This window comes from Globicephala melas, chromosome 3, assembly GCF_963455315.2.
Source record: "Globicephala melas chromosome 3, mGloMel1.2, whole genome shotgun sequence".
Classification (NCBI taxonomy): domain Eukaryota; kingdom Metazoa; phylum Chordata; class Mammalia; order Artiodactyla; family Delphinidae; genus Globicephala; species Globicephala melas.
In genome coordinates, this window is record NC_083316.1 from 123,791,215 (window position 1) to 123,808,235 (window position 17,021).

Consider the following 17,021-nt stretch of genomic DNA (forward strand, 5'->3'; position numbering starts at 1 on the left):
AGGAAAGCAACATAATTTTCACCCTCTTTAATCCCAATATGAAACCTTCCCTTCTTTTCAGAGTTCTTCCAGAAGGACTTTTAGAACTCTTTGCTTCCCACCCGCAACTCTGTTTAAGAGCTTATGCAAGAGATCCTTGAGAGTGTTTTAAGATAGGGCTTTGTTTCTCATGGGAACATGAGGGAAAACGGAAAAAAACCTCCAATTTGTTTAGTGAGAAAACACGACCTCCATGCTTTTCTTCCCTGGGGCGAGTCAAGTGGTAGTGACTGAAATTCAGGTCCCTGTTTGGTGTATAAATATGGGTGTGTGCAAAAGCCACTGCCACACTTGGTACAGCAAGGGGAACCACTGGCTTGGTGGACTCATTAGGTTTTCCAGTTTAATCTTAAACTCCAGGTAAATATCACAGATAACGTACAATGAAGCTGGTCACTGTGTTCCTGCTGGTGACCATCAGCATTTGCAGTTACTCTGGTAAGTAGCCGGGAACATATGATATTTCTCTATTTTTCTGTTAACAGGAACACAACTATTAAGCCTAGGCTCCCAGTGGAATATGGTGGAGGGAGTTTTAGAGCCACAGAATAGTAAGGTCAGAAGGGACTTCAGATGCCCCCTGCTCCCAGCTCCAAGCTCTAACCCAATACAAGTACCATCCCTGGTGTATCCTACAAAGAAGTTAACCAGCTACCACAGAGGTTCAACAAAAGCACTTCATTATTGAACTTTGGCCACCATTAATTTTCCTTAATTTTGAGTTAAGATCTGATTTTGTGACTTCTTTCTTTTATGTTTCTGAAACTATATGGAGTCATTCTTGCTATCATCTCTAATCAGATTGCAGCATTGGTTCTCTTGAGACATAGCTACCTTTATCTGTTCAGACAATCAATGGGTATTTGCTGAATGGCTATAAGCTGTTGGTCACTGGATAGGCATTAGAAGATTCAGACCTGAATCAAACATAAATATTGTTCTCAAGGTTCTTACAGTCTGGCAAGGGAGAGAAGACTTCTACAGAAGTCACGGCCGTACTAGACCAGTCATTAATGCACAATGACAATACAAATAGAGCTCTGTGGGAGAGCTGAGGGGTGAACAGTTCCATTTCTAGGTAGGGTATAGAGTCTGATTTCTTGGAGGAGAATGGAAACTGATCCTTTCTTTTTGGAGGGAGTCATATAGGAAGAGATATTTGGGCGCATCTGCAAAATCCATCATCATGGCCACTGCTCATTTGGAGAACAAAAAGCTTTGAGGGTCTCCCCCCTGGAATATGTAGGTACGTACAAAGAAGACACTCACCAAAGTGTTGAAAGTAAGAAGTACGGAGATTAATCGTGAGAAACTGTGTGATACCCATGCCTACATTGGCAACTTTGGCTTGTGAATTTTTTTTGAATTTTTGAACTGATTTGTAACTTCACCAGTTTTGGCTATTTTGTTGTCCTTTAGTGTCTAAGGACACATGGGAAGACGTGGCAGCAGAAAGATGGGTGGAGGGGAAATAAATATCCCCCTTCTGGGGGAGAGTTTTGGAGGGAAAATGGGTGGTAGAAGATGAAGGGGAAATAGGTGTGCAAGCTTCATTTTTAAGATTTGAGTGGGAAAATAAAAAGTATTACAAAGAGAATGAAGTACTGGCAGGGTCTTAGCCAGCAGGAGGATGTGTGTCTTATGTGTGCGCTTCTGCATGTATGTATTTATACATACGCAAATGTGTTTTGTAAATATATGTATCATAAGCATTATCCTCATTCTCTAACCTCTTCTGTGTGAAAGTTATCTTTCTAAAGCTGAAGGTATAAAAATGCAATTATTCCATATAAGAGGCTTGATAGCTCCCCATTACCCTTGGGGAAAAAAATCTCAAACTCATCTGTATGACATTCAAGGCTTTGAAAATCCGCCCCACCCAAGTTGCAGCCTAACCTTCTTTATCCCTCCTTAGCACACCACACTGGAATTCTGAAGAAGACTCACCATCCTGTGTATGCACTTTCACCTTAATATCTCAATGCCTTGGTTAATTTTGTTCCTCTTTAAAATGCTGCTCCCCTTATTTACCTGTGATCCTGGCATTTGCCTCAAGACACATCTCCTGCAACATCTGTTCTTGGAAGATTCCTGTAGCATTCTCCTAGGTTAGAATTAATCATCACTTCTTTTGTGTTTCCATAGAGCTTTGTCCATAATATTAGCATAGCACATGCTGCACTGTGGCATACATAAATCTTTATTTTCCACCAGACTGTGTGAGTTCTCTGAGTGGAATATCTTGTTTTATTCATCTGTGTATCTGCACCAACTGGCATAGAGTCTGTATTCACTTATGTTTGTAGCATTGAGTTGGACTGGTTGGGAGCAGTTTCCTGGGCTGTGGTTGGGTCCATTCACATCTCCAAGTGGAGGTTCATTATGGCATCTTCCCTTTGGTTTCAAGCTTGTGGGCTATGGAGACAGCCACATGCAAACTATACTCCCATCTAGTCAATCACCAGTATCTTTTGAGTGCTTACTATATGCCCGGGTCTGTCCTAGGCGTGGGTGATGGTAGTGAATAAAACTCAAATTTCTTATTCTCTTGAATCCTACATACTAGTGACAGGATGAAGGCAAAGTAAAGGAATGAATAAAGATTTAATATTTTAAGTAGTGGTAAGAAAAAATAAAGATAGAGGGTGACGGGTGATACCATTTTAGATACATCTCTGAGAATGTAACATCTGAGGAGAGACCAAATTAGGAAGGAAGAAAGGCATGTAGTTATCTGGGGAAAGAAAGTTCTAGAGAGGTGGAATGGGAGGGGCAAAGGTCCGGAAGCAGATGTTTTCTTGAGAATTCAAGATGAGTAGGGCTGGAATGGAGCCATTAATGGAGAGAGTGGAAGGTGGTGAGGTCATACGAACTGGAATTGCCTTGTTTTACCTGGGATCTCTTTTGCTCCGCAGCTACCGCCTTCCTCATCAACAGTTTGCCACTTCTTGTCAACAAGGCTTTACCTTTACCTCTGGACAATGTTCTCCCAGTCATGGACCCACTTAAGCTTCTTCTGAAAACTCTGGGCATTTCTGTTGAGCACCTTGTGGAAGGGCTAAGGAAGTGTGTGAGTGAGCTGGGACCAGAGACCTCTGAGGCCGTGAAGAAACTGCTGGTAGCTACAGCTTGTGGGGCTGACTCATCAAAGGGCAGGGCTTAGTCACCGTGAGTGCTCACCCTCTCCACCCACTCCCACCCCACCTTGTTCTCATTTGTGAACCTGTATTTCCCCCTTGCTTACTGTACTCATACACATTTCACATGTCCTGGAATCTCAAGGAAAGTGCAATATCCACAGTTCTAGAAGGAATTTTTGAATGAGGCAGACGTATGCTAGTCGTGAAATGTGTGCCACTTCCCAGCTTTGTGATTCTGGATGGGACTTAACCACTCTGAGCTTTTGTTTCTTTGTAAGTAAAATGGTAGCGAAATAGGATAGTGACTATTTTTGGAGATGTGCTAATGATATGTAAGCTGCTCTTATTTTTAATATTGCCTTTTTGACTTTCAGGAGGCACTCTCATATTTGGTGTGACAGCAGAAAAAAGCAAGAGTGGAGGAGGGAGATGATGCTCTCCTCCACCCTGGCTGAAACTCCTTCCATCCTAAAATTCAGTGACCCCTGAAAAGAATGAATAAAACAATGAACAGACTTCAGTTTGTCCTATTTTTATTTGGGAAGCTCTATTCAGAAGGGCCTAACTAGATAATTTTTTCCTTGTGTTATAAACTCTAGAGAGCCTGTTGTTATAAAGACAGCTTGCATTTTCAGTAAGGAGTAATGATTTTTTCCATCTCCTTATCTCTAACTTGAATGTCTCCATTTTCTTCAACTGTTGTTTATCTGACAGTGTTTCCAGATGCCTTATGTTCCTATTTCCCTACTTCTAAAGATTTTTTTTTCATCTTTATTGGAGTATAATTGCTTTACAATGGTGTGTTAGTTTCTGCTTCATAACAAAGTGAATCAGTTATACATATACATATGTTCCCATATCTCTTCCCTCTTGCGTCTCCCTCCCTCCCACCCTCCCTATCCCACCCCTCCAGGCGGTCACAAAGCACCGAGCTGATCTCCCTGTGCTATGCGGCTGCTTCCCACTAGCTATCTACCTTACATTTGGTAGTGTATATATGTCCATGCCTCTCTCTCGCCCTGTCACAGCTCACCCTTCCCCCGCCCCATATCCTCAAGTCCGTTCTCCAGTAGGTCTGTGTCTTTATTCCTGTCTTACCCCTAGGTTCTTCATGACATTTTTTTTTCTTAAATTCCATATATATGTGTTAGCATATGGTATTTGTCTTTCTCTTTGTGACTTACTTCACTCTGTATGACAGACTCTGGGTCTATCCACCTCATTACAAATAGCTCAATTTCGTTTCTTTTTATGGCTGAGTAATATTCCATTGTATATATGTGCCACATCTTCTTTATCCATTCATCCGATGATGGGCACTTAGGTTGTTTCCATCTCTGGGCTATTGTAAATAGAGCTGCAATGAACATTTTGGTACATGACTCTTTTTGAATTTTGGTTTTCTCAGGGTCTATGCCCCGTAGTGGGATTGCTGGGTCATATGGTAGTTCTATTTGTAGTTTTTTAAGGAACCTCCGTACTGTTCTCCATAGTGGCTGAACCAATTCACATTCCCACCAGCAGTGCAAGAGTGTTCCCTTTTCTCCACACCCTCTCCAGCATTTATTGTTTCTAGATTTTTTGATGATGGCCATTCTGACTGGTGTGAGATGATATCTCATTGTAGTTTTGATTTGCATTTCTCTAATGATTAATGATGTTGAGCATTCTTTCATGTGTTTGTTGGCAGTCTGTATATCTTCTTTGGCGAAATGTCTATTTAGGTCTTCTGCCCATTTTTGGATTGGGTTGTTTGTTTTTTTGTTATTGAGCTGCATGAGCTGCTTGTAAATTTTGGAGATTAATCCTTTGTCAGTTGCTTCATTTGCAAATATTTTCTCCCATTCTGAGGGTTGTCTTTTGGTCTTGTTTATGGTTTCCTTTGCTGTGCAAAAGCTTTGAAGTTTCATTAGGTCCCATTTGTTTATTTTTGTTTTTATTTCCATTTCTCCAGGAGGTGGGTCAGAAAGGATCTTGCTGTGATTTATGTCATAGAGTGTTCTGCCTATGTTTTCCTCTAAGAGTTTGATAGTTTCTAGCCTTACATTTAGGTCTTTAATCCATTTTGAGCTTATTTTTGTATATGGTGTTAGGGAGTGATCTAATCTCATACTTTTACATGTACCTGTCCAGTTTTCCCAGCACCAATTATTGAAGAGGCTGTCTTTTCTCCACTGTACATTCCTGCCACCTTTATCAAAGATAAGGTGTCCATATGTGCGTGGGTTTATCTCTGGGCTTTCTATCCTGATCCATTGATCTATCTTTTTGTTTTTGTGCCACTACCATACTGTCTTGGTTACTGTAGCTTTGCAGTATAGTCTGAAGTCAGGGAGCCTGATTCCTCCAGCTGCATTTTTCGTTTTCAAGATTGCTTTGGCTATTTTGGGTCTTTTGTGTTTCCATACAAATTGTGAAATTTTTTGTTCTGGTTCTGTGAAAAATGCCAGTGGTAGTTTGATAGGGATTGCATTGAATCCGTAGATTGCTTTGGGTAGTGTAGTCATTTTCACAATGTTGATTCTTCCAGTCCACGAACATGGTATATCTCTCCATCTATTTGTATCATCTTTAATTTCTTTCATCAGTGCCTTATAATTTTCTGCATACAGGTCTTTTGTCTCCTTAGGTAGGTTTATTCCTAGATATTTTATTCTTTTTGTTGCAGTGGTAAATGGGAGTGTTTTCTTGATTTCATTTTCAGATTTTTCATCATTAGTGTATAGGAATGCCAGAGATTTCTATGCATTAATTTTGTATCCTGCTACTTTACCAAATTCACTGATTAGCTCTAGTAGTTTTCTGGTAGCATCTTTAGGATTCTCTATATATAGTATCATGTCATCTGCAAACAGTGACAGCTTTACTTCTTTTCCGATTTGGATTCCTTTTATTTCCTTTTCTTCTATGATTGCTGTGGCTAAAACTTCCAAAACTATGTTGAATAAGAGTGGTGAGAGTGGGCTACCTTGTCTTCTTCCTGACCTTAGTGGAAATGTTTTCAGTTTTTCACCATTGAGGACAATGTTGGCTGTGGGTTTGTCATATATGGCCTTTATTATGTTGAGGAAAGTTCCCTCTATGCCTACTTTCTGCAGGGTTTTTATGATAAATGGGTGTTGAATTTTGTCGAAAGTTTTCTCTGCATCTATTGAGATGATCATATGGTTTTTCTCCTTCAATTTGTTAATATGGTATATCACATTGACTGATTTGCATATATTGAAGAATCCTTGCATTCCTGTAATAAACCCCACTTGATCATAGTGTATGATCCTTCTAATGTGCTGTTGGATTCTGTTTGCTAGTATTTTGTTGAGGATTTTTGCATCTATGTTCATCAGTGATATTGGCCTGTAGTTTTCTTTCTTTGTGACATCCTTGTCTGGTTTTGGTATCAGGGTGATGGTGGCCTCATAGAATGAGTTTAGGAGTGTTCCTCCCTCTGCTATATTTTGGAAGAGTTTGAGAAGGATAGGTGTTAGCTCTTCTCTAAATGCTTTATAGAATTTGCCTGTGACGACATCTGGTCCTGGGCTTTTGTTTGTTGGAAGTTTTTTTTTTTTTTTTTTTTGCTGTACACGGCCTTTCACTGTTGTGGCCTCTCCCGTTGAGGAGCACAAGCTCCGGACGCACAGGCTGTGGACGCGCAGGCTCAGCGGCCATGGCCCACGGGCCCAGCTGCTCCATGGCATGTGGGATCCTCCCGGACCGGGGCACGAACCCGTGTCCCCTGCATTGGCAGGTGGACTCTCAACCACTGCGCCACCAGGGAAGCCTCTGTTGGAAGATTTTTAATCACAATTTCAATTTCAGTGCTTGTGATTGGTCTGTTCATATTTTCTATTTCGTCCTGATTCAGGCTTGGCAGTTGTGCGTTTCTTAGAATTTGTTCATTTCTTCCAGGTTGTCCATTTTATTGGCATAGAGTTGCTTGTGTAATCTCTCAGGATCTTTTGTATTTCTGCAGTGTCAGTTGTTACTTCTTGTTTTTCATTTCTAATTCTATTGATTTGAGTCTTCTCCCTTTTTTTCTTGGTGAGTCTGGCTAATGGTTTATCAATTTTGTTTATCTTCTCAAGAACCAGTTTTTAGTTTTATTGATCTTTGGTATTGTTCCCTTCATTTCTTTTTCATTTATTTCTGATCTGATCTTTATGATTTCTTTCCTTCTGCTAACTTTGGGGTGTTTTTGTTCTTCTTTCTCTAATTGCTTTGGGTGCAAGATTAGGTTGTTTATTCGAGATGTTGCCTGTTTCTTAAGGTAGGATTGTATTACTCTAAACTTCCTTCTTAGAACTGCTTTTGCTGCATCCCATAGGTTTTGGGTCGTCGTGTCTCCGTTGTCATTTGTTTCTAGGTTTTTTTTGATTTCCTCTTTGATTTCTTCAGTGAGCACTTCGTTATTAAGTAGTGTATTGTTTAGCCTCCATGTGTTTGTATTTTTTATAGATCTTTTCCTGTAATTGATATCTAGTCTCATAACGTTGTGGTCTGAAAAGGTACTTGATACAATTTCAATTTTCTTAAATTTACCAAGGCTTGATTTGTGACCCAAGATATGATCTATCCTGGAGAATGTACCATGAGCACTTGAGAAAAATGTGTGTTCTGTTGTTTTGGGATGGAATGTCCTATGAATATCAATTAAGTCCATCTTGTTTAATGTATCGTTTAAAGCTTGTGTTTCCTTATTTATTTTCATTTTGGATGATCTGTCCATTGGTGAAAGTGGGGTGTTAAACTCCCCTTCTATGAATGTGTTACTATCGATTTCCGCTTTTATGGCTGTTAGTATTTGCCTTATGTATTGAGGTGCTCCTATGTTGGGTGCATAAATATTTACCATTGTTATATCTTCTTCTTGGATCGATCCCTTGATCATTATGTAGTGTCCTTCTTTGTCTCTTGTTTTAGTCTTTATCTTAAAGTCTATTTTGTCTGATATGAGAATTGCCACTCCAGCTTTCTTTTGGTTTCCATTTGCATGGAATATCTTTTTCCATCCCCTCACTTTCAGTCTGTATGTGTCCCTAGGTCTGAAGTGGGTCTCTTGTAGACAGCATATTTATGGGTCTTGTTTTTGTATCCATTCAGCCAGTCTGTGTCTTTTGGTGGGAGCATTTAATCCATTTACATTTAAGGTAATTATCGATATGTATGTTCCTATTCCCATTTTCTTAATTGTTTTGGGTTTGTTATTGTAGGTCTTTTCCTTCTCTTGTGTTTCTTGCCTAGAGAAGTTCCTGTAGCATTTGTTGTGAAGCTGGTTTGGTGGTGCTGAACTCTCTCAGCTTTTGCTTGTCTGTGAAGGTTTTAATTTCTCCATCAAATCTGAATGAGATCCTTGTTGGGTAGAGCAATCTTGGTTGTAGGTTTTTCTCCTTCATCACTTTAAATATGTCCTGCCACTCCCTTCTGGCTTGCATAGTTTCTGCTGAAAGATCAGCTGTTAACCTTATGGGGATTCCCTTGTGTGTTATTTGTTGTTTTTCTCTTGCTGCTTTTAATATGTATTCTTTGTATTTAATTTTTGATAGTTTTATTAATATGTGTCTCGGTGTGTTTATCCTTCGATTTATCCTGTATGGGACTCTCTATGCTTCCTGGACTTGATTTAACTATTTCCATTCCCATATTAGGGAAGTTTTCAACTATAATCTCTTCAGATATTTTATCAGTCCCTTTCTTTTTCTCTTCTTCTTCTGGGACCCCTATAATTCGAATGTTGGTGTGTTTAATGTTGTCCCAGAGGTCTCTGAGACTGTCCTCAGCTCTCTTCATTCTTTTTTCTTTATTCTGCTCTGCAGTAGTTATTTCCACTCTTTTATCTTCCAGGTCACTTATCCGTTCTTCGGCCTCAGTTATTCTGCTATTAATCCCTTCTAGAGTATTTTTAATTTCACTCATTGTGTTGTTCATCATTTCTTGTTTCATCTTTAGTTCTTCTAGGTCCTTGTTAAATATTTCTTGCATTTTCTCTTTTCTATTTCCAAGATTTTGGATCATCTTTACTATCATTCTGAATTCTTTTTCAGGTAGACTGCCTATTTCCTCTTCATTTGTTACGTCTGGTGGGTTTTTATCTTGCTCCTTCATCTGCTGTGTGTTCTTCTGTCTTCTCATTTTCTTATCTTACTGTGTTTGGGGTCTCCTTTTCGCAGGCTGCAGGTTCGTAGTTCCCGTTGTTTTCGGTGTCTGTCCCCAGTGGCTAAAGTTGGTTCAGTGGGTTGTGTAGGCTTCCTGGTGGAGGGGACTAGTGCCTGTGTTCTGGTGGATGAGGCTGGATCTTGTCTTTCTGGTGGGCAGGTCCACATCTGGTGGTGTGTTTTTGGGTGTCTGTGGACTTATTATTATTTTAGGCAGCCTCTCTTCTAATGGGTGGGGTTGTGTTCCTGTCTTGCTAGTTGTTTGGCATAGGATGTCCAGCACTGTAGCTTGCTGGTCATTGAGTGAAGCTGGGTGTTGGTGTTGAGACGGAGATCTCTGGGAGATTTTAGCTATTTGATATTACATGGAGCTGGGAGGTCTCTTGTGGACCAGTGTCCTGAAGTTGGCTCTCCCACGTCAGCGGCACAGCACTGACTCCTGGCTGGAGCACCAAGAGCCTTTCATCCACATGGCTCAGAATAAAAGGGAGAAAAAGTTGGGTGAAAGAAAGAGGATAAAATAAAATAAAATAAATTATGATAAAATAAAATAACGTTATTAAAATAAATAATAAAAAATAATTATTAAGAAAAATTTTTTTAAAGAAATTAAGAAACAAACATACAAAAAAAAAAAGTATGGACAGAACCCTAGGACAAATGGTGAAAGCAAAGCTGTACAGACAAAATCTCACACAGGAGCATACACATACAGACTCACAAAAAGAGGAAAAGGGGAAAAAATAATATATCTTGCTCTCAAAGTCCACCTCCTCAATTTGGGATGATCCGCTGTCTTTTAAAGTATTTCGCCTATGCAGGATACGTCATGTTGATTGTGGAGCTTTAATCCGCTGCTCCTCAGGCTGCATGGAAACATTTCCCTTTCTCTTCTTTGTTCTCACAGCTCCTGGGGCTCAGCTTTGGATTTGGCTCCGCCTCTGCGTGTAGGTTGCCTGAGGGTGTCTGTTCTGCGCTGACAGGATGGGGTTAAAGGAGCAGCTGCTTCTGGGGCTCTGGCTCACTCAGGCCGAGGGGAGGGAGGGGTGCGGATGCGAGGTGAGCCTGCGGCGGCAGAGGCCGCCAGGACGTTGCACCAACCTGAGGCCGCCATGCTGGGGAAGTTGTCCCTGGATCACGGGACCCTGGCAGTGGCGGGCTGCACAGTCTCCCTGGAAAGGGGGTGTGGATAGTGACCTGTGCTCGCACACAGGCCTCTTGGTGTTGGCAGCAGCAGCCTTAACGTCTCATGCCCGTCTCTGGGGTCCGCGCTGTTAGCTGCAGCTCGCACGCCTCTTTAGCTCCTTTAAGCAGCACTCTTAATCCCCTCTCCTCGTGCACCAGGAAACAAAGAGGGAAGAAAAAGTCTCTTGCTTCTTTGGCAGGTCCAGACTTTTCCCTGGACTCACTCCCGACTAGCCGTGGTGCACTAACCCCCTGCAGGCTGTGTTCTCGCTGCCAACCCCAGTCCTCTCCCTTAGTCTCTGACCTAAGCCTGAGCCTCAGCTCCCAGCCCCACCCGTCCTGACGGGTGAGCAGACAAGCCTCTCGGGCTGGTGAGTGCTGGTCGGCACCGATCCTCTGTGAGGGAATCTCTCCGCTTTGCCCTCCGCACCCCTCTTGCTGTGCTCTCCTCCATGGCTCCGAAGCTCCCCCCTCCACCACCCACAGTCTCCGCCCACGAAGGGGCTTCCTAGTGTGTGGAAACCTTTCCTCCTTCACAGCTCCCTCCCACTGGTGCAGGTCCAGTCACTATTGTTTTGTCTGTGTTTATTCTTTTTTCTTTTGCCCTAACCAGGTACGTGGGGAGTTTCTTGCCTTTTGGGAGGTCTGAGGTCTTCTGCCAGCATTCGGTGGGTGTTCTGTAGGAGTTGTTCCACGTGTAGATGTATTTCTGATGTATCTGTGGGGGGGAAGGTGATCTCCGTGTCTTACTCTTCCGCCATCTTCCCCCTCGTCCAGAATTTTTTTTAAAAAAAAAAACCCTTAAAATAAAAGCACTTTATTTGATTATAATTCTGCAATTTGCCTTGGGTTCACCTGGATAGCTTTTCCACTGGTGTTACCTGGTGACACTCTGATAGTTTAGATGGAGTAGATGCTCCAAAAAATGAAAAGATGCTCAACCATTACCAATTATTAGAGAAATGCAAATCACAGCTGCAATGAGATATCACCTCACACTGGTCAGAATGACCATGATCACACAATCTACAAACAATAAATGCTGGAGAGGGTGTGAAGAAAAGGGAAGTTTTACAAGCTTCATTTGTTTGGAGTCTACGTCACCAGAATGTGAGGTTTGATTAAGTTAGCAATTACGTTAGTGCCACTCCATGGCTTCACAGACTCTTCCACCAAGTTAGGCCTTTACTACGTCATCCTCTGGCAAATGGTTCTGAACTATCCTTTCCTTTCCCCAATGCTACCGTGTACTATGATTACAGAATCATCTTTTCCAAGACACAATTCTGGCTCTATACGACCACCTATAAAATAGATTTCAAGCTCCTTAGCATGGCATACAAGGTCTTTCATGATCTGGCCTTACTTTACATGTCTAGTCTCATCAATATTCCTTTCTTCACATGTGCTCCAGCCCCAGCCATGCTGAAGAGATAACTAAATCTCTTTGCTGCTAACACTTTTTTGTTTGTTTTGTATGTTTTGTTTTGTTTTTACGGTACACGGGCCTCTCACTGTTGTGGCCTCTCCCGTTGTGGAGCACAGGCTCCGGACGCGCAGGCTCAGCAGCCATGGCTCACGGGCCCAGCCACTCCACAGCATGTGGGATTTTCCCGGACTGGGGCACGAACCCATGTCCCCTGCATCAGCAGGCGGACTCTCAACCACTGCGCCACCAGGGAAGCCCTGCTGCTAACACTTTTATGCCTTACTGAAAAAACTCAAGCTTCTTCCCACCTACGATGTCTGCCGTGGTCTGCCTCCAGACTTGGGCTTGTGCCAGTCTTGGGGCTATTTGCCCTTAGATCCATTCCCCGTGCTTTCCATGCTCTGCTCCATATTAGGGGGAGGGAGGGGACATGATGCTGACCCCTGCAGGTGGTTCCCGGGTCAGTTTCTCAAGTTCCCATGTCAGTTGACATTTGGGCTGCATTCTGCCCCAGGAGGCCCAGGCAGGAGATGGGAGGTGGGAAAAGGGGAAAGGCCAGAGTGTGGCCTCCCCTCTCTCTCTGTCTCTCTATTTGGGAGAAGTCTCTGGAAGTGCCTGCACTATGTCTGAGCCACCAGGTCCTGCTGGATAAGTTTATATTTGTTTCAGCTTTTGGCTGGTGACTCCAGTCCCTGGACTCTTGTTACACCATCTCTTCTTTTTCTCTCCAGCTGAAGTTCATAGTGGCTTCCTGCTGTTATCAGTTTCTAAGCTGCCTCACCATCACCTATTTGATTTTTTTAGGTCTTCTATCATCTATTGAGTCAATTCTGTGCATTACATTTCCTCTGTTCTAAGCATACAAATAGTTTCTGTTTCCTGGTTGGTTCCTGACTAATATATTGTTAACTTCATCTCCTCTGTGAAGATTACCTTGATTCCTGCTATTTCTTTTTATTTATTTATTTATTTTTATTAGAGTATAGTTGCTTTACACTGCTGTGTCAGTTTCTGCTGTAGAGCAAAGTGAATCCGCCATACATACACATATATCCCCTCTACTTTGGGTTTCCTTCCCATTTAGGTCACCACAGAGCACCAAGTAGAGTTCCCAGTGCTATACAGTAGGTTCTCATTAGTTATCTATTTTATACATAGTAGTGTAAACATGTCAGTCCCAATCTCTTAGTTCATCCCACTGAACCCCCTTTCCCCCTTGGTATCCATATGTTTGTTCTCTACATCTGTGTCTCTATTTCTGCTGTGCAAGTAAGATCATCTATACCATTTTTCTAGATTCCACATGTATGCATTAATATATGATATTAGTTTTTCTCTTTCTGACTTACTTCACTCTGTATGACACTCTCTAGGCCCATCCATGTCTCTGCAAATGACACAATTTCACTCTTTTTTATGACTGAGTAATATTCCATTGTATATACATTCCACATCTTCTTTATCCATTCCTCTGTTGATGGACTTTTAGGTTGCTTCCATGTCCTGGCTGTTGTAAATAGTGCTGCAGTGAACATTGGGGTGCATGTGTCTTTTTGAATTATGGTTTTCTCAGGGTATATGCCCAGTAGTGGGATTGCTGGGTCGTATGGTAGTTCTATTTTTAGTTTTTTAAGGAACCCCTGTACTGTTCTCCATAGTGACTATCTATTTACATTCCCAACAACAGTGTAAGAGGGCTCCCTTTTCTTCACACCCTCTCCGGCATTTGTTGTTTGTAGATTTTGTGAGGATGGCCATTCTGACAGGTGTGAGGTGATACCTCATTGTAGTTCTGAGTTGCATTTCTCTGATAATTAGTGATGTTGATCTTTTCATTTGTTTGTTGGCCATATGTATGTCTTCTTTGGAGAAATGTCTATTTAGGTCTTCTGCAAATTTTTTGATTGGGTTATTTGGTTTTTTTTGATATTGAGCTGCATGAGCTGTTTGTATATTTTGGAGATTAATCCTTTGTCAGTTGCTTCGTTTGCAAATATTTTCTCCCATTCTGAGGATTGTCATTTTGTCTTGTTTCCTTTGCTGTGCAAAATCTTTTAAGTTTCATTCAGTCCCATTTCTTTATTTTTGTTTATATCTTCATTACTCTAGGAGGTGGATCAAAAAAGATCTTGCTGAGATTTATGTCAAAGAGTGTTCTGCCTATGTTTTCCTCTAAGAATTTTATAGCATCTGACCTTATATTTAGGTCTTTAATCCATTTTGAGTTTATTTTTGTGTATGGTGTTAAAGAGTATTCTAACTTCATTCTTTTACATGTAGCTGTCCAGTTTTCCCAGCACCACTTATCGAAGAGCCTGTCTTTTCTCTATTGTATATTCTTGCCTGCTTTGTCATGGATTAGGTGACCATCAGTGTGTGGGTTTATCTCTGGGCTTTCTATCCTGTTCCATTGATCTATATTTCTGTTTTTGTGCTAGTACCATACTGTCTTGATTACTGTAGCTTTGTAGTATAGTCCAAAGTCAGGGAGTCTAATTCCTCCAACTCTGTTTTTCTTTCTTGAGATTGCTTTGGCTATTTGGGGTTTTTTGTGTTTCTGTGCAAATGGTAAAATTTTTTTGTTCTAATTCTGTGAAAAATGCCATTGGTAATTTGATATGGATTGCACTGAATCTGTAATTGCCTTGGGTAGTATAGTCATTTTTACAATATTGATTCTTCCTATCCAAGAACATGGTATATCTCTCCATCTGTTTGTGTCATCTTTGATTTCTTTTGTCAGTATCTTATAGTTTTCTGCGTACAGTTCTTTCGCTTCCTTAGATAGGTTTAGTCCTAGGTATTTTATTCTCTTTGTTGCAATGGTGAATGGGATTGTTTCCTTAATTTCTCTTTCTGATTTTTCTTTGTTAGTGTATAGGAATGCAAGAGATTCCTGTGTATTAATTTTGTATCCTGCAACTTTACTCAATCCATTGATGATATTTAGTAGTTTTCTGGTGGCATCTTTAGGATTTTCTATGTATAGTGTCATGTCATCTGCAAACAGTGACAGTTTTACTTCTTATTTTCCAATTTGGATTCCTTTTATTTCATTTTCTTCTCTGATTGCTGTGGCTAGGACTTCCAAAACTATGTTGCATAAGAGTGGACGCCCTTGTCTTGTTCCTGATCTTAGAGGAAGTGCTTTCAGTTTTTTACCATTGAGAATTATGTTTGCTGTGGGTTTGTCATATATGGCCTTTATTATGTTGAGGTAGTTTCCCTCTATGCCCATTTTCGGAGAGTTTCTATCATAAATGGGTGTTGAATTTTGTCAAAAGCTGTTTCTGCATCTACTGAGATGTTCATATGGCTTTTATTCTTCAATGTGTTAATACAGCATATCACATTGATTGATTTGCATATATTGAAGAATCCTTGCATTCCTTGGATAAATCCCACTTTATCAAGGTGTATGATCCCATTAATGTGTTGTTGGATTTGGTTGGCTAGTATTTTGCTGAGGATTTTTGCATCTATGTTCATCAGTGATATTGGCCTATAATTTTCTTTTTTTGTGATATCTTTGTCTGGTTTTGGTATCAGGGTGATATTGGCCTTGTAGAATGAACTTGGGAGGTTCCTCTTTCTGTAATTTTTTGGAAGAGTTTGAGAAGGATAGGTGTTAGCTCTTCCCTAAATGTTTAATAGAGTTCACCAGTGAAGCCATCTGGGTCTGGACTTTTATTTGTTGGAAGATTTTTAATTGCAGTTTCAATTTCATTACTTGTGATTGGTCTGTTCATATTTTCTATTTCTTCCTGATTCAGTATTGGAAGGTTGTACTTTTCTAAGAATCTGTCCATTTCTTCCAAGTTGTCGTTATTTTGGCATATTGTTGCTTGTAGTAATCTCTTATGATCCTTTGTATTTCTTCAGTGTCAGTTGTTACTTCTCCTTTTTCATTTCTAATTTTATTGATTTCAGTCCTCTCCCTTATTTTCTTGATGAGTCTGGCTAAAAGTTTATCAATTTTGTTTATCTTCTCAAAGAACCAGCTTTTAGTTTCATTGATCTTTGCTATTGTCTTCTTCTTTTCTATTTTACTTATTTCTCCTCTGATCTTCATGATTTCTTTCCTTCTACTAACTTTGGGATTTTTGTTGTTGTTGTTGTGCTTATTTCTCTAGTTGCTTTAGGTGTAAGATTAGGTTGCTTATTTGAGTTTTTTCTTGTTTCTTGAGGTAAGATTATATTGCTATAAACTTCCCTCTTAGAGCTGCTTTTGCTGCATCCCATAGGTTTTGGGTCCTCGTGTTTTCATTATCATTTGTTCCTAGTTATTTTTTGATATTGTCTTTGATTTCTTGGTTATTTAGTAGCATATTGTTTAGCCTCCAAGTGCTTGTGTTTTTTACGGGTTTTTTTTCCTGTAATTGATTTCTAATCTCATACGTTGTAGTCAGAAAAGATGCTTGATACAATTTCAATTTCCTTAAATTTACTGAGGCTTTTTTTGTGACCCAAGATGTAATCTATTCTGCAGAATGTTCTGTGTACACTTGAAAAGAAAGTATATTCTGCTGTTTTCAGATGGACTGTCCTATAAATATCAATTAAGTGTATCTTGTCTAATGTGTCATTTAAAGCTTGTGTTTTCTTATTAATTTTCTGTCTAAATGATCTATCCATTGGTGTAAGTGGAGTGTTATAGTCCCCCAGTGTTATGGTGTTACTGTCAGTTTCCCCTTTTATGGCTGTTAGTATTTGCCTTATGTATTGGAGTGTGTGTTGGGTGTGTAAATATTTACAAATGTTATATCTTCTTCTTGGAATGATCCCTTGACCATTATGTAGTGACCTTCTTTGTCTCTTGTAATAGTCTTTATTTTAAAGTCTATTTTGTCTGATATGAGTATTGCTACTCCAGCTTTCTTTTGATTTGCATTTGCATGGAATATCTTTTTCCATCCCCTCACTTTCAGTCTGTATGTGTCCCTAGGTCTGAAGTGGGTCTCTTGTAGACAGCCTATATATGGGTCTTGTTTTTGTATCCATTCAGCCAGTCTGTGTCTTTTGATTGGGTCATTTAATCCATTTACATTTAAGGTAATTATCGATATGTATGTTCCTATT

At 40.4% G+C, this 17,021-nt stretch overlaps 1 protein-coding gene across 1 annotated transcript; it reads left to right on the forward strand.

Moving 5' to 3' along the window:
• The first annotated feature begins 422 nt into the window (after positions 1-422).
• Positions 423-3,577, forward strand: SCGB3A2 (secretoglobin family 3A member 2). The gene is made up of 3 exons (XM_030847381.2): positions 423-477; positions 2,955-3,157; positions 3,554-3,577. Exons 1-3 carry the CDS (start codon positions 423-425, stop codon positions 3,575-3,577), a joined length of 282 nt encoding a protein of 93 aa, XP_030703241.1.
• The last annotated feature ends 13,444 nt before the right edge of the window (positions 3,578-17,021 follow it).

Bases quoted from the DNA above. Each gene is read 5' to 3' on its own strand.
- SCGB3A2 (XM_030847381.2), top strand. From the start codon at position 423: ATGAAGCTGGTCACTGTGTTCCTGCTGGTGACCATCAGCATTTGCAGT. The intron at 478-2,954 runs GTAAGTAGCCGG...TTTGCTCCGCAG, and splicing joins CAGCATTTGCAGTTACTCTG to CTACCGCCTTCCTCATCAAC. The intron at 3,158-3,553 runs GTAGCTACAGCT...TTTGACTTTCAG, and splicing joins AGGCCGTGAAGAAACTGCTG to GAGGCACTCTCATATTTGGT.